This window comes from Puma concolor, chromosome B3, assembly GCF_028749965.1.
Source record: "Puma concolor isolate L17-30 chromosome B3, mPumCon1.1.hap2, whole genome shotgun sequence".
Lineage (NCBI taxonomy): Eukaryota > Metazoa > Chordata > Mammalia > Carnivora > Felidae > Puma > Puma concolor.
This window is the reverse complement of record NC_141672.1, coordinates 43,483,131-43,501,285: the sequence shown is the minus strand read 5'-3', so window position 1 is coordinate 43,501,285 and position 18,155 is coordinate 43,483,131. Positions and strand designations below refer to the sequence as shown.

At 41.5% G+C, this 18,155-nt stretch overlaps 1 protein-coding gene and 1 non-coding gene across 2 annotated transcripts in view; both read right to left on the bottom strand.

The window, feature by feature from the left end:
• Positions 1-18,155, bottom strand: part of ARMH4 (armadillo like helical domain containing 4) — a 134,811-nt gene that overhangs the window by 14,935 nt on the left and 101,721 nt on the right. The window contains exon 6 of the mRNA XM_086709655.1: positions 1,137-1,168. Within this exon, the coding sequence (XP_086565781.1) occupies positions 1,137-1,168 (32 nt within the window). The remainder of the gene's footprint in view (positions 1-1,136; positions 1,169-18,155) is intronic.
• On the bottom strand, positions 13,748-13,854 carry LOC112856523 (U6 spliceosomal RNA). Its single transcript, XR_003223098.2, has one exon. It is a non-coding gene; the product is annotated as a U6 spliceosomal RNA (small nuclear RNA).

Here is an 18,155-nt window from a genome sequence, read left to right as displayed (position 1 = left end):
CTATAAAACTGCACAGATTTTTAAAAATTATGGCAAAGCTATCTATAGATACAGGTAAGAAATTCTGCAATATCTAACTTCAAAACTGACTGCATGCAAAAAATGTATTCTCTTAAGGGTTTTTTGTGCATTTTTTTTTTACTCAGAAGGATATTTTCTATAGAAACAATGATATATGGATTCCTAAATTCATCTACCAAAGCCTATTTCCTTTTCATTGCATCATATTTTCTCCTGAAAAAAAAAAAAAAAAAAAAAAAACAAGAAGCCCTACTAATGTGTTCAGTTCTTAACCTTTGAGCTTTTTTCCCCCTAAATCCTACTCGGTCCATCTGATCCTACCTCCCTTAGACAACTGGACCCGTTACAGATATGAAAATGGCCTCCGGTAACCTCAATATGCTTAAAATTTTCAATATCACTTCTAATACCTATGAATACATAATAGCCTCATTCTCAAAAACCATCCATGCTAAATTTTACTGAGAAGCACAAAGATAATAATGAGGAGAATTAATATAATCACACAATTTTGGGGCACCTGGATGGCTCAGTCAGTTAAGCATCCGACTTCAGCTCAGGTCATGATCTCATGTTCTTGAGTTAGAGCCCCGCACCAGGCTCTCGTCTGTCAGAGCAGAACCTGCTTTGGATCCTCTGTCTCCCTTTCTCTCTGCCCCTCCACCCCGTCAAAAATAAAAAATAAAAAACTTAAAAAATAATAATAATAAAATGTTTTTCAAAAATCCAAGGTTTTTCTTCCTTATGCAGGAGGATCAGGCTTACAAAAGCCTTGCACTGGGACAAGAAATGCTAAATACAATGGGATTACACTCCTGATTCCTAGAAGAAACTCCACCTTGATATATCAAGGATATTTTTCAGCTGAGCATACGACAGGATGCCTTCATAAGAAGGAATGGTGCTCCAAAGAATAAGGTGTCCCCTGCACTATACAAGAAGGAAATTAAAAGGAGGGTCTTCCTTCTTGCTGGCCACCTGGAAGTGACCTTGCATCTCTGAGTAGGTCACCAGAATCAGAATGATGAATTAAAGCTCAGTTACTCTGGAGATCTTTTATTTGACAAAGCCGTGCCCTTTAAGATAAATCTGAAGAAAGAAAATACTTCTCTTACCTTGTCTTTTAGTTTTTCCATCCAGCTTCTCACTAGGGAAAATAAGAGAATAAAATGTAAATAGCCATCTTTTTACTTATATTTCGTTAAGTTAATTTGATAACTTATATTTCATGGTATTGAATTAATTTGATGCACTGGTTTCATTATATGAAATACTATGAAAGAGTCAACAGTATTAACATGACAGTAATAGTCTTGTTTTGATTCTCATTTATTTAAAACTGCAACAGGGGGGCACCTGAGTGGCTCAGTCAGTTGAGCATCCGATTCTTGATTTCTACTCAGGTCATGATCCCAGGGTCATGGGATTGAGCCCCATGTCAGGCTCTGGGGATGAGCATGGAACCTGCTTAAGATTCTATCTCCCTCTGTCCTCTCCCCACCTCATGCTTTCTCTCTGTCTCTAAAATAAAATTAAAAAAGCAACAGAGAGCATAACCATATCCTTCATATCATCATTAGATGAAGAGAATATTTTTGTTTATTAAATGTATTTTTATTACTATTTTTTCTTATTTTTTAATGTTTTTTAAAAAAATTTTTTTTAACATTTATTCATTTTTGAGAGACAGAGCATGAGCAGGGATGTAGCAGAGAGAGAGGGAGACAGAACCTGAAGCAGGCTCCAGGCTCTGAGCTGTCTGCACAGAGCCCGATGCGGGGCTCGAACTCACAAACTGCGAGATCATGACCTGAGCCGAAGTCAGATGCTCAACCACAGAGCCACCCAGGCGCCCCATGTTTATTTATTTTTGAGAGAGAGAGAGAGAGAGTGTGTGTGTGTGAGTGGGGTAGGGTAAAGAGAGGAGACACAGAATCCAAAGCAGGCTCCAGGCTCCAGTCTCCGAGCTGTCAGCATAGAGCCTGATGCAGGGCTTGAACCCACGAATTGTGAAATCATGACCTGAGCCAAAGTTGGACACTTAAGCAACTGAGCCACCCAGGTGGCCATTACTATCGAATGCTTTAGAGGGAGGTCTGGGGAAGGATACAGGAAATCATCTTTATAATATCAAGTTCATCCTTGACCCATGCACTACCAAATAAAATAAAATAAAATATCAAATTTGTGTCTCATCCGACATCTTCTCTTTTACTTTATTCCTCACATCTCTCAGTTTTTAAGCTCAATGGGTATTCTGCACTTGAATCAATGTCCAAGTAAGGTAGGAAGGGGCAGTGGGCAGGCTAGGGCTGCTCAGCACTGGCTCCAGAGAGAAGCATTTGCATTCACAGCTGAAGAAGGAAATTTTGACCAAAGGCAAGAAAAGGAAGTATTTCTGAAGCATACATAGCTTGCAAATAGTACCACTCCACAATAACACAACGACTGTAAAAAAAAAATAAAAGCAACAATCTAAAAAAAAGGGGGGGGGGGTCTCAGTGGCTCAGTCAGTTGAGCAACAGACTCTTGATTTCAGCTCAGGTCATGATCCCAGGGTCATGGAAGCAAGTCCAGCATCAGGCTCTGCGTGGAGTCTCCTTGGGATTCTCTCTCTCTCTCATTCCCTCTGCCCTTCTCCCTCACTGGTGCATGCTCTCTTAAATAAATAGATAGATAGATAGATAGATAGATAGATAGATAGATAGATAGATAGTAAGGAAGTAAAAGGCAATAATTAAGTAACAGTCATAAAAGCCACTGAAAAGGACTACATCAAGCAGGAAATGTTAGTAGACCACTATTACAACCATTTGGAAGTACACATGCTGAGAAGAGAAGGAGGCATCACTCAAAATGAAGGCATGTGTTAGAATGGCCATGTTAAGGATAGTCTGAAGTTAGCAATGGGGTTCTTCACCATTAACTGCCTATTTTTAAACTTTATTTTATTGTTTACTTTGAGAGAGAGATAGCACACACACAAGTGCAAGCAGGGGAGGGGCAGGGAGAGAATCCCAAGCAGGCTCTGCTCAGCACAGAGTCTGGAGGGCCTCAGAGCCACCACAGCGGGATCATGACCTGAGACGAAATCAAGAGTCAGATGTTCAACCCACTGAGCCACCCAGGGTCCCCCATCCTCACTGTCTTTTAAAGTTATAATAATATTTCAGCTCTGAATAAAAATTCTTTTTTAAAATCATCAAAAAGGAGAAAAGAAGACAAATATTATCAAAGAAATTAGTAAACAGATAAATAAACAAAACCTTTCAAGATTTCCTTACATTTCCTTTCCTCTCCAGGAGCTTCAACAGATAGGAAGGAAAGACACAGAGTGGCAGGCCTAGAAACGGCTGCCAAAAAGTATAGACAAGGGATTGGCAAAGTTTTCTTGTGAAGAATCGAACAGTAAATATTTTAGGCATTGCAGGCCATACAATCTCGGCTGCAACTACTCAACTCTGCTGTGGCCCTGTAAAAGCAGTCATAGATGGTACATAAATAAATGAGTTTGGCTATATTCCAATAAATGTTATTTGTGGACACTGACCTTTGAATTTCATGTAATTTTCATAGGTCACAAATATCTTTCTTTTGATTTTTTCAACCATATTGAAATGTAAAAGGGGCACCTGGGTGGCTCAGTCAGTTAAGCATCCGACTTCAGCTCAGGTCATGATCTCATAGTCTGTGAGTTCGAGCCCCGCGTCAGGCTCTGTGCTGACAGCTCAGAGCCTGGAGCCTGCTTCAGATTCTGTGCCTCCCTCTCTCTCTGCCCCTCTGTACTCATGCTCTGTCTCTCTCTGTCTCAAAAATAAATTTAAAAATTTTAAAAAAAATTTAAAAAAATAAAATAAAATAAAATGTAAAAGAGTTTCTTTGCTCATAGGTGATACAAAAATCATTTTTTAAAAAGGTGATAAAAAAATGCTCATAGGGTAACAGGCTAGACTGGTCAGTCTGCTGACCCCTGATACAGACACGCTTTTACCCAAGAAGTCGGTGTCTCCATTTACCGTCTGACTCTAGTAATAACATATCTGACAGTAATGATGCCAGCTGACACGCGCACATGGCCCGACCCCTTACCGAGCAGGTTCAGATCTAGTGCATCATTTGATCAGCAAACCAATATCAAACATGAGATTCAGGTAAGATTATGCTCAGGGAAAAGATGAGGAAACAGAGACTCAAAGAAGCTAAGAGACTTGTTCACGGTTAACCAGGGAGTTCAGAGTCACTGAAATTCCAACCACTATCTGATTTAACAACCTCAAGGAGTAAGACTTCTTAGCTACCCATTTATTTTGGTGACACCACCACTCTTCTGCTCTCTCAGGTTGAAAATGTGGAGATACCCTGGGTTCTTCTATCTCCTTCAGTCCCTGGCTTCAATTCCTCACGTCAAGATCTTGGCAAGACCTCTTGGGTTTATCCTTCCCTCCTCACTCCTTCTGTCTCAAGCAGGATTCAGACAAAGACAGTGGTGCACTATCAGGATTTGATCAGTCATGGGAAGGCCAAAAGAAGAAAGGGCAGGAACCCCAGGAATGGGACTAAGAGTTAGTGGTTCCATGGAGAAGTGAAGTCAACCATTGATTCACTGAGTGACTCTGGAGAAATTAATGAACCTCCTGGACCCTCAGTTTCCTCATATGTAGAATGACGATGGTAACCCCTGTCTTGCAAGACTGTTGTGAAGATCAGAAATAACAAGTGCCAGGGGGCGCCTGGGTGGCGCAGTCGGTTAAGCGTCCGACTTCAGCCAGGTCACGATCTCGCGGTTCGTGAGTTCGAGCCCGGCGTCAGGCTCTGGGCTGATGGCTCGGAGCCTGGAGCCTGTTTCCGATTCTGTGTCTCCCTCTCTCTCTGCCCCTCCCCCGTTCATGCTCTGTCTCTCTCTGTCCCAAAAATAAATAAAAACGTTGAAAAAAAAATAAAAAAAAAAAGAAATAACAAGTGCCCCATGTCTAGTATAGCACCTGGTGTAGAGAAGTAATAAAACAAAAAAAAGAAAACTGGGGCAGGAGGGGAGAAAGACAAATGAAACATGACTATTTCCACATGTCTCAACATAAAATTAAATTCAAGCATGAGAATGCTTCCAATTCATTTATTCATTCAGCAAATATTTACTACGCACATTGTGTTGGCCAGGCACTGTGCTCTACACTGGGGTCAGTAAAAGGCATGGGGGTCGGTGGGGGGGGGGCGGGGTTGGCTAACTCCAGTGAGGAAAGGAGCAGGCCATCAGGTCTATGAGAAGTGAATGACAAGTAACACTGCAGGGATGGAGAGGTAAGGCACAGAGCAGGAAAGCCAATTACTGGGACCAAGGCAGAGTGCCAACTCTGAAGCGAGACACTTGGAATCAGGGAATGGGCTGGATATTATATAAAGAGCAAAATAAGAGCGAGGTAGAAAAAGGAAAGAGTGAGCACCTCGTGGAAGGGGTGAAAAGGGCCATGGGACTACCTGTGGATGGCAGAGTAAGGGCGGCTCGGAGAAGAGGGAAAGGAGGCACAGATCAAGCCAGGGTCTGGTGCACCAACAGACTTTTCAACTATAGGAAGTTCGCTGTCAAGAGAAACAGTTTAACTTATGCCTTATCAAGCCAGGTCTCACTAGTAAACTGTCTCTATATCAGGTTCTTAGTGTAAATTTCAGAGTCCTGCTTTGTATAATTCTCTAAGGCAGCAGTTCTCCACTGGGGGAGGGAAGGCACATCAGAACAGGACATGTGTCTGCATACAGGGAGTTTGAAAGAGCACATTCAATGGATCTGGTTCTTTATGACACAAACTACAAAAAGAAAGCTTGGTCAAATGTTCTTGGCTACTGGGGTCGGTGATACATAGAGGATAATGAGACAGTATTCGGGGAGGCACGGGTCTAAAAAGGTTGAGAAAGACTGTTCTTTAAAATATGCAAGCTTGGTTGTATTTCTCCACCTAAAATCATGAGACCCCTGAGGGTCATGTCTTGTGCTTCTCAGGCATCTGCAAGAGTCTTTCACCTGGTATTGGGCACTCAGGTGCTCAATAAATATTTCTTCCTTCTTTTGGTGAATATATATTGCTTTCAAGTGAGTTCAGAATTTTTGAATAAGTATGACTCTTTTTCATGAGGATTCTGTAAACTGTTTTCAATAAAATGTTCGAGTCAGTGTCAAAATAAATTTTGCATTTATACATTTTAAAACTGAAGGAATGGGGCGCCTGTCAGTCAGTTGAGCAACCAACTTTTGATGTGGGCTCAGATCATGATCTCATGGTTTGTGGGTTCAAGCCCCTCTAGAACCCACACTGTGCTGACAGTGTGGAGCCTGCTTGGGGTTGTCTGTCTCTCCCTTTCTCTCTACCCCTTCCCCGTTCATCTCTCTCTCTCTCTCTCTCTCTTTCTCTCTCTCTCAAAATAAACATTAAAAAAAAAGATTCTCTATCTCTCCCTCCACCTTTCCTGTGTACGTGTGTGCACACGCTCTCCCTAAATAAATAAATAAACTGAAGGAATAAAAATTGATAAGGGAATGCAAAGTCAAGACAAAAAAATCAGAAAAAGAAAAGGTGATTTATAAAGAGGAGAATCAACACTGCAATTTTTTAAATAGAGACACATCACACTGACGAGAGGGGTATGAACTGATACAACTTTTTGGAGATGTGAGGAGGGATTTGCAATCTATATTAAAAGTTTTTTAAAGGTTTAATTTTTTTCATCCAAATTTCCAGTTATCTTAAACAATCAGTGATATGCACAAACATTTTTGTTAAATGCTATTTACTGTAACATTATTTGTAGTGGAAAAGAACATGTAAACAACATTAATAGCCAACCATAGATAATTGGTTGAAATACTCACAGGAAAACAAAACCTTAGGTTATATCTACAGAGAGGTATATTACACAAAAACTTAAATTATTTAAAGAAAAATACTTGATACGTTACAAATGAAAAAAATAGGGTATATATAACATAAGCCCAAGTTTGTGGATAAAAATATTATGTATATAATTGGGATAATGTACATCTAAGTGTTAAATGAATTCCTCAATGGGTTATAGAATTATGGGTGATTTTCTTTTATTCCCTCAATATTTAGAATTTTCCAAATTATTTATAATTTCTTTTTTTTAATTTTTATTATTATTTTAATACAATGTATTGTCCAGTTGGCTAACATACAGTGTGCTCCTGGTTTTGGGGGTAGATTCCCGTGATTCACCGTTTACATATAACACCCAGGACTCATCCCAACAAGTGCCCTCCTCAATACCCATCACCCATTTTCCCCTCCCCCCTCCCACTTTCCCATCAATCTTCAGTTTGTTCTCTGTATTTAAGAGTCTCTAACAGGCTTACCTCCCTCTCTGTTTGAAACTATTTTTTCCCCTTCCCTTCCCCCATGGTCTTCTGTTAAGTTTCCTCAAGTTCTACACGAGTGAAAACGTATGCTATCTGTCTTTCTCTGACTGACTTATTGACCTAAGCATAATACCCTCCAATTTCTTACTACTTTTAAGTTAAAAGAGCCCCAGACAATTCTGTAGACCTTTGCAAATGGAGGTTAATGCTGGATTGCTGACAGAGATGAGCACAAGAGGTTAGGGCCCTTCCACTCAGATAATTCCTCAGCCCACAACTACAGATTCATTCTAACCTCACTGATTCCAGTTTGTTTTCTTTCTTGAAATTTTATTTAGGGGCACCTGGGTGGCTCAGTCCATTGAGCGACCAACCCTTGATTTCCACTCAGGTCATGATCCCAGGGTCATGGGATCAAGCCCTGTGTCAGGCTCTGTGCTGAGCATGGAGCCTGCTTAAGATTCTCTCTCTCCCCCTCTGCCCCTCTCCCCTACTTACTCTCTCTAAAATTAAAAAAAAAAGAATAAAGTATAGACTTCTTAAATCACTATGTTGTACGCCTGAAACCAACTAACATTGCGTATCAACTGTACTTCGGTTAAAGAAAAAAAACGGCAGGTTCTCCCTCCCGTCCACTAGTGTTCTCTCGTGTGTAGCATCCAAGGCAGAGCAATTTGCCCTCTCCTAGCTTATCCAGTGGGAAAAAAAGTGAACAGGGAGAGAGTAATGAAGTAATTGCAGATAAAATAACATTTCTATGTCTCCTATCAATTGTAAGTATGGTTGGTTTTTAACAGACTGCCTGCAAAGTAATTTCCTTTATTTCCAATAACAAAATTTTAGTGGCTACATTTATCCCAGAGAGACCCATAAATTCCCTTTCACTAAAGAGGAAAGGGATGGGAGCAAGAGGAGACCCAGGGTTTGTCTGAGCTAATAATTAAGATTTGTTGGACACTTCACTAAAAGCTTGCAAGGTAGGTATTATCATCCCCATTTTACAAATGAAGAAAATGAAGCTTAAGTAAAATGCCGCAAGCCACACAGCTAAAAATGGACTGAGCTGGAATTTGGACCCAGACCCTTATGGCTAAAATATATGCCTATTCAGTATGCCAGTGGGTTGCTTTGGGAAGGGGTGTGGCCATGTCAGAGGACACGATAGGGCTATTTCAACTTCTGGAGATAATGGCATACCCAGATTGGGGTGGGACGTGTATCAGCTCACCTATCTGTTATTCTGGCTTGCTCTTTCTCTATTTGCTTCTCCTTGTCTCCTCTCTCTGACAAATGTCCTCCTCTCTCTGCCTCAATGTGTGTCTCCTTCCAACTCTGCCTCTCACTCTGGTTTGTCTCTTTCTTCCCCTTTTTTCTCCTTCTTTGAGTCTGTTGGTCTATATGACTGTTGCTCTCTGTATATATGTCTTCTCTCCCCCACTCTTTGTGTGTGTGTGTGTGTGTGTGTGTGTGTGTGTGTGTGTGTGTGTGTCTTTGTATGAGAATAAATTAGATCTATCTTAGTTCCATCTTAGGTCTATCTTAGCCTGAGAATTTTCCCAACTCAGTCCTGTGTACAGAGTTGCTCTGCATTGGAGAACAACAGCCCTGGTGGCAGAAATCCTGAGATGAAAGTTAAAACCCAGAATGAGCAATGCTGAAGATACTGAGTATGAGATAAGAGTACGTGGTAGCACCATGAAAAAAGAAGAATATAGAAAGCAGGAACAGATTCCTGGGGTCATGATAATGATTTTACTCTGACTATGTGGAGTTTAAAGTATCTGCACAATATCCCTGGGGATGTTTCTGTTGGCAGTTAAGATTTTGGATATGGAGAAACCCAAGCTGAAGATCAGGTTTGGGGTTCACCAGAATGTTCATGAAAGCAGAAGTCCAAAGAGTGAATAAGATCTAAGATCACCCTGGAGTATAAACTGTATATTAGACATGGTTCTCCAGAGAAAGAGAAATAGATAGATAGATAGATAGATAGATAGATAGATAGATAGATAGATAGATATAGATACATATATATATACAGATATATAGATATAGATATAGATATAGATATAGATATAGATAGAGAGAGAGAGAGAGAGAGAGTGAGAGAGAGAGAGAGAGAGAAAGAGTGAGTTTATCATAAGAAATTAAGAAACTGGCTTGTGTGGTGATGGAGGCTGATAAGTCCCAAGATCAGATCAGCATGGTGAGTCAGCAAGCTAGAGATCTTGGAGACCTGATGATGTAGTTCTAGTTCAAGAGCTAGAGGCTCAAGATTCAGAAAGAGCTAGTATTTCCATATGAGTCTGAAGGCAGGAAAAACCTATGTCCCAGCCTGAAGGGGACATCAGTCAGGCAGGAAGAATTCTCCCTTGCTCAAAGGTCAGCCTTTTTGCTCTATTCAGGCCTTCAGCTGATTGGATGAGGCCACCCTCACTGGGGAGGGTGATCTGCTTTACTCAGTCCATTGATTCAAATGTTAATCTCATCCAGAAACACCCTCACTGATACACCAGAATAACGTTTGGCCAGATGTGTGGGCAGCTCATGGCCTGGTCAGGTTGACCCATAAAATTAACCATCACTGAGTAAGACTGCACAAGACCAAGGTCACAACACCAAGAAATTCCAATATTTAAAGGCCAAGAGAAGGCCAGAGGAAGAGATGAAGGAATAGTCAGAGGAGCTCAGAAACCTGGACTGTTCATACGAAACAACCTAAAACAGCTAGTTTCAAGTGTTTATGAGGACACTTCTCACATTCTCTTGATCAAGTCTTTTGTCCAAGTAAAGCCAAGCCCATTGGTGCCCCGCAGACCACTTCCTTCCCATGCAGGCCTAAGGGTCTCTCTGCCTGAGGGTATCTTCCAATCACAGGAGCCCACATGGGGCTAGCCAGAAGCACTGAGGAAATACTGTTCTAGAAGCCATCTTTAATCAATGAGGGCCATGAGTTGGTGAGTGTATTAGCTCCCAATTGCAGCTATCACAAATTCAATGGCTTAAAACAACATAAATTTGTTATCTTATACTTCTGGAAGTCAGAAATCCAAAGTCAGTCTCATGGCTAAAGTCAATGTGTCAGCAGGACTGGTTCCTTCTGGAAGCCTTAGGGGAGAACATGTTTCCTTGCCTTTTCCAGCCTCTAGAGGCTGTCTGCAGTCCTTAGCTCATGGCCCCTTCCTCCATCTTCAAAGCCACCCGTACGACACTTCAATCTCGCTCTAAGCTCTGCTTCCTTTGTCATATTTTCTTCTCTGACTCTGACCCTCCTACTTCTCTCTTATAAGGACCCTTGTGATAATCTCCCCATTTCTGGGTCCTTAATTCAATCACATTTGCAAAGTACCCTTTGTAAAGGTAACATATTTATAGGTTCTGGGTCTTAGGATGTAGACATCTTGGGAAGGAGCATTATTGTGCCTCCCACATTGGGTAAACTCCCCAGATTTCCTCCCCTCTGAGGTGTGTTCCACACAGCTTCTCAAGGATCCTCTAAGAGCAAGGAGCCACAGTAATAATCTCCTCATGCATGCCCCCTTTGCTGGCTCTCCAGCCACCCTGTCTCACTTCCTCACCCCCTCGCCATCCTTCCACACCAATCCTCGCACACCAACTCCTTGCACACCAATCCAGACTCAGGGTCTGCTTTTATGGAGAATTCAAACTAAGATCCCAGTCTAGTTCCGCCACCACATAGGTAGGCCTCCCCTACACCACACCAACTTTATTTATTTTGTAAGTTAAAACAAACTCTTAAAACGAACAGAAGTAAGGCACAAGAAAGAAAGGCAAGCTGACCAAGTCCAAGGCAGACGCCGTCTCCAATGATTTAAACTAATTCTAATTGAAGGGCTCAGGCTACCTGGATTTATAAGATATACTCATTCTATAAAGCATTGTGTAAGATGTACTTCATACCTAGTTCCACTTAGTTCACATTTGATTTTGAAAGGGTTATACAGTCTCCTTACTAGTGAAATTTTCAAGATCATTTACATCTTTCAATAAGGTGGGAAGCTTTATTTTTTGTCAATCAATGAAAAGAAAAATGTATATTCCACCTAAATAAAAAATGCAATGTCAGAACACTGTCCTTTGTTCAAAGCATATGTAACTAAATTTCAATTACAGGGCTTCTACAGTGTCAAGAAATAAATGGAGACCAGCTCTTTTTCTTCCTTGTTATTTCACCATAAGTGTCTCTTGCAGCCCAAGAACAGCAAAGCTTTTTTTCAACTTACATAACACCTTTAAGAATAATAAAATAAAACTTACTGTTTTAAATATTGTCTGCATGATTTTGTAAAAGTCTTAAGTTTTTCCAGCTACACACTATTCTCTAACGATGCTAAATTTACCTGTTTTAACAATCACAGAGAAGCTCTATCCATAATCATTTGCTCTTCACATAATTACAGAACAGCAAGATGCCGATGAATAGAATGACGTCCTTCTTTGCATAGGGCTAAGTGAGCAGCAATCGTGCATCTGAGAAGCAATTAATCCTGAAGGCTCTGCATTGAGATTTGGAGAGAAGGGTACAAAGAGCCCAAATACCCTAATCTCTACTTTCACGTAACATTAAGAATGTCTTTAGTTAACTGCAAGCTGAGGAACAATACTAAATACCTACCAGGAGGATGCAAAGAGAATGTCTTGTAATCATCTGCACATCTTCCCGGGATCACTTAGAAATGCTAACCATACTGATGAACTATAAACTGTATGGCTACCACCTCTAGTGAGGAGAAGGCTGCTATGAACTTCATCCATATGGAAATACATGACGCATAAATGAAGAAAGCACCTCTCCACGTTTGCTTTTTTTTTTTTTTTTTTTCCCAAAAAGAGAAGCATGATATACAACTGCTCACGAGGGAGAAAACAACTTGTCATGCCCCTCCCTCCTCTACACCTGATTGAGAGGGAACAAAAAAAGTCACTGGGCTTTGCATGAAACTCCCTTGAAAGTTCTGTTGAGCGTGGAGGTTTCTGATCTATGGTTCTATCATTCCACGGCATCAAGTCCATGATCCGGGCACCTGAAATTCTCCCAACTCACTCTTATACTTCTCTCTTCACATTTGTATTATCTGATTTTCAATCCACTGGTGAAAAAGGAAATAGTGTGGTCTTCATACTTCATTTTTTTCTCAATATATGAAGTTTATTGTCAAATTGGTTTCCATACAACACCCAGTGTTCATCCCAAAAGGTGCCCTCCTCAATACCCATCATCCACCCTCCCCTCCCTCCCACACCCCATCAACCCTCAGTTTGTTCTCAGTTTTTAAGAATCTCTTATGCTTTGGCTCTCTTCCACTCTAACCTCTTTTTTTTTCCTTCCCCTCCCCCATGGGTTTCTGTTAAGTTTCTCAGGATCCACATAAGAGTGAAACCATATGGTATCTGTCTTTCTCTGTATGGCTTATTTCACTTAGCATCACACTCTCCAGTTTCATCCATGTTGCTACAAAGGGCCATATTTCATTCTTTCTCATTGCCACGTAGTAGTCCATTGTGTATATAAACCACAATTTCTTTATCCATTCATCAGTTGATGGACATTTAGGCTCTTTCCACAATTTGGCTATTGTTGAGAGTGCTGCTATAAACATTGGGGTACAAGTGCCCCTATGCATCAGTACTCCTGTGTCCCTTGGATAAATTCCTAGCAGTGCTATTGCTGGGTCATAGGGTAGGTCTATTTTTAATTTTCTGAGGAACCTCCACACTGCTTTCCAGAGCGGCTGCACCAGTTTGCATTCCCACCAACAGTGCAAGAGGGTTCCCGTTTCTCCACATCCTCGCCAGCATCTATAGTCTCCTGATTTGTTCATTTTGGCCACTCTGACTGGCGTGAGGTGATACCTGAGTGTGGTTTTGATTTGTATTTCCCTGATGAGGAGCGACGTTGAGCATCTTTTCATGTGCCTGTTGGCCATCCGGATGTCTTCTTTAGAGAAGTGTCTATTCATGTTTTCTGCCCATTTCTTCACTGGGTTATTTGTTTTTCGGGTGTGGAGTTTGGTGAGCTCTTTATAGATTTTGGATACTAGCCCTTTGTCCGATATGTCATTTGCAAATATCTTTTCCCATTCCGTTGGTTGCCTTTTAGTTTTGTTGGTTGTTTCCTTTGCTGTGCAGAAGCTTTTTATCTTCATAAGGTCCCAGTAGTTCATTTTTGCTTTTAATTCCCTTGCCTTTGGGGATGTGTCAAGTAAGAAATTGCTGCGGCTGAGGTCAGAGAGGTCTTTTCCTGCTTTCTCCTCTAGGGTTTTGATGGTTTCCTGTCTCACATTCAGGTCCTTTATCCATTTTGAGTTTATTTTTGTGAATGGTGCGAGAAAGTGGTCTAAAAATATGGAACGCTGCACGAATTTGTGTGTCATCCTTACGCAGGGGCCATGCTAATCTTCTCTGTATCGTTCCAATTTTAGTATATGTGCTGCCGAAGCGAGCACATATTTCATTTTTTTTAAGAGAGAGGATGGGGAAGGGGGAAGAGAGAGGAAGAGAGAGAATCTTAAGCAGGCTCCATGCCCAGCATGGAGCCCAATGCAGGGCTCGATGTCACGACTATGAGATCATGACCTGAGCCAAGATCAAGAGTTGGACACCAACTCTGCCAACTGAGCCACCCAGGCACCCCGATACTTAATTTTTAATAGAAAGATTACTGTTTCTGAAGTGCAGTCTCATCAGGCTTCCGGGGCAAAGTCAAGTTTGTGTGTGTGTTGCTTGCCAGATCCACTGAATGTAAAATTTCCCATCTCAAGATAGATGTGAGGCATTAGTTACCTAGTGTCCATCAGTCCTGCCTGTAGTCCCCTGTTTTCAAGTTCATGGAAAGTGATAGCCCACTTTAGCTTCATGACAAGGTCCCCACACACCCTTCTCCTCTACATACAAATGTGGGGCTTCCACTGATCAAAAGCTATGGCTTGAGCATAGAGTGAGGCAAAGAGAAGACTAGCCAGTGACCAGGTAACCCTGAAGTCTCATTTTTACCAACGAGTCATCTAAACTTGCTGGCATGATTCTGCTTGGTCAACATGAAGCTCCCACCTCCCTAGTGCCAAGGCTCGGCCAACAGATGTCGATTAGACATGGGGAGCTGAATGAGAACTAAAGTGGTTTTCAAGGCAGCTTCAAGGTTTGTTCCTAAAAGTTCCACTTACCAGTTCATAACGTGTCACTCCTCATAATAATGGGCAAATACCAAGCTGCACCCTCGAGAGAAATGAAGGCAAATCTTTGGTTAAGAGCACCTGAGCACCACAGTTAATACTCAAAGGAAGAGCTTTTCTTCCATCTTAAATGGATTACTTAGAAAGAAAGTTTCCCTGAGCTCTTGATCCTTCGGAAAAAACCTAAAGGTCTCTCCAAACCACTATAGGACAGTCAGCTGGTGAACAATCTCAGTCCCTACCTTTGCTCCTTCTAAATCTCACAAGCAAACTTTGCACATGCTCCCTGGGAGCAGGTGTTCAACTATATGGGGAAACTTTTTATTAAGGCAGTAGAGCCAATCTCAAAGTCCTCATTGTTTAACCATCTTAGACATACCTCTATTTTGCCGGGTTCTTGAGATTCTAATCCTCCTGTCCGTGATGCTTATTTCCTTTCCCTCATGCTGGACTCTTTCCTTGTGCAAACTGTCATTTGTCACCGGGGCTTGTTTTTCCCTGGGTATCTTGTCCACCCTGCACTGCAGAAGTGTCACTGTAAATGAGTAGTTTCTTGTTTGCTTGTGCCAAGGACCCCAGGGGCTTCACCCACCTGGAACCTACCACCTGGCTGTACAGTAATTTCTCAGTTATAGGTTCTTGCATGATGAAGGCAGTCCTTGGGCTTCAGTGTCATTTTTCTCCCCTGACTCAGAGCATCAGGAAGAGTGATATTCCCTTGCTGTTCCCCTGGCTCATGTGGGGGATTTTTCTAGATCCCCTTTCACCAAAGAGGCATTTTTTTCAGAACGCCTCCTTATGCAAAGGTTTTAGTCCCTGCTGCTTCCCTACACCAGCCCAAGGCTTGTCAATTGGCCCCACGTTGGTGTTAAATTCTACCCCTCATCTCAGCATCTATATGTGGCCCACGCCTCCCCTGGGGTACCACAGCTCTAGCTCAGGAGGCTACTGTTTGGGATTCAAGCTGCTGCCGGTGGCAACAATGGCTTTCTTTTCAAGCTCAGGTACATATTTTAAAATTTTTGTTTTACTTTATGCAGAATTTCTCTGTCTCATACTGCTGGAACTGGACAGGCAGACTCAACTTCTAACCAGATGTTTTTGTTTTTTTATTTATCAAGGTAAAATTCACGTAACCTAAAATTGACCATTTTAAAGCCTACGCTTCAGTGGCATTCAGCACATTCATGGCATTTTAAAACCATCACCTCTATCTCATTCCAAAATGTTTTTATCACCCCAAAGGAAACCCCGTACCCATTAAACAGTCACTCTCCATTCTTCCCTCCTGCTAAGCCCTAGTAACCACTAATCTCCCTTCTGTGTCTATGGATTTACCTATTCTGGATATTTCATGTAAATGGAATCCTATATGACCTTTTATATCTGGTTTCTTTTACTTAGCGTTAACGTTTTCGAGGTTCATCCATATTACAGCGTGTATACAGACGACCAACAAGCACATGAAAAGATGCTGAATATCATTAGCCATTAGGGATATGTAAACCAAAACCACAGGGGACACCATCTCAACAGCCACTAGGAAGGCCATAATGAAGAAAAAATGGAGAATCACAAGCGTTGGTGAGAAGGTGGAGAAATTAGTACCCTTGTCCGTTGCTGGGGGAAATGTAACATTTGCAGCCACTGTGGAAAACGATTTGGTAGTTCCTCAAAAACTTAAACATAAAATTATCATATGACTCAGCAATTCCCCCCTTGGGTATATGCCCAAAAGAATTAGTCCTCAAACAAATATTTGTCCACGAATGTTCGTAACAGCCTTATTTACAATAGCCACAAGGTGGAAACAATCCAAGTGTCCATCAGCGGATGAACGGATAAACAAAATGTGGCGTATCCGTATGCTGGAGTGTTACCAGCCATAAAAAGGATTGAAATACTGATACATGCTACAACATGGATGCACCTTGAAAACATAATGCTAAGTGAAAGAAGACAGACACACCAGCTGGTGATCGAAGAGGAGGTAAAGAAGCTATCTGGGCCCTCCTGGAAGTTGGGTAGATACCGTACAGAAGGGAAAGGGTGTAATTCATAGTCCATCACACATACTCAGCTCTTCCTGCCACAGGTCCCATAAAATACCCGCCTACCGCACTCCCTAGTAGAACAAACACCCAACATTACATTCAAGCCAGCCTGCCTAGATGACTGCAAAACAGGAGTCCCCTCTGATTAAAACAATTTCCCACTTAAATTATTTATTTCTCTGGAGTAACCATAAAATATTCAAATTCAACTGCCAGACCATAAACAGAAGAGCCAGAAACTCTTACCTAAGTTTCTTATTTGATATGTATTCATTCCATTACAAGAAGAATCCAATGTTTATTAAGTATCTAAATAATACCAGGTACTGTGTCAGAAAATATCTGCAACACCTTGCATATTTATGAATTAAAATAAAGCTTGCAGTTATGTATAAAAGGGAGGAAGAGAAATTGAATTGTATTTTTTCAGCAGACATAATTAAACCCCAAAGCTCTGGGCATCAATTAGACACTAGAAATAAAATCTGATTATCCCAGAGACTCATTTCCAGACGAACACTTTTATGAGTTGCCTAACTGTGCATGGTCCTGAGTTAGCCATCAACCAAAATGGACTTGTTTTTACCTAGTAACACACAAACCTTGAGCCCATTATGAGTTTCTTGTGAAGAAGCAGCCAGAGATCTTTCATTTAATTGGCAATATAACCACCTACATTATTAATGATAAGTTTACTTTCCTCTTAATATAGAAGTCTAAAGGCCACCGGTGCTGTAGCAAGTAACAAATGTACGCTAAGAACTTACCAAACAACATCCACTTTCTCCGTGGCTCTACATTATCGAGAAATATTTTCCCGAGATTTGTGTGAGGTTTCAGGTTCACACAGCGGCATCTGCAACTGACTTCAGAGAGAACTGCAGCTACTCTGAACATCTTAAGTCTAAGAAAAAAGGCTTCCAAGATTTTAATGTGGCTTAGGATAGAGTGACAAATTAAAATTCAAGACCCAGTCGTTCCCACAGGGCCAAAAAGAAGTCAAATATAAGGATAACCAGAAGAGTCTTGCTTGATTCTGCTTTCTCCCACCACACGCTTCACAGGAGGCTGCCTTCATTTTCACCCTAGTACCATGAGAGCCTTCACTGGCGTTTTCCAAGCAGTATTTTTGAAAGGCAATCTGATCACATCGCCCCCTGCTTAAAACCCCTTCAAAGCTTCCTACTGCCTTTAGGGAAAAATCTAAACTTCACGTGGCTTACGAGATGCGCACGATTTCAGTTCTGACAAGTTAAGCGTGCCACACCTCCAAATCTTCACACTTGCTCTAACTTCAGTCTCCACCCCTCTTCTTCCAACCCACCTCTACTCGTTCTTCAGGCTCAGCTGAAAAGAGTGCTTTTCACAGAGGTCTGCTCTGGCCCCTACACTGGGTCCCTCTCCGGGGGCACCCAGAGCATCCTGCTGTTCTGTATTGTTAACATGGTAATGCAATCATAATTGTTCTTGTTCCATGACTGCCTTTCATGTTAGTTCATTAAACTCTCTGAGATCGGGGTT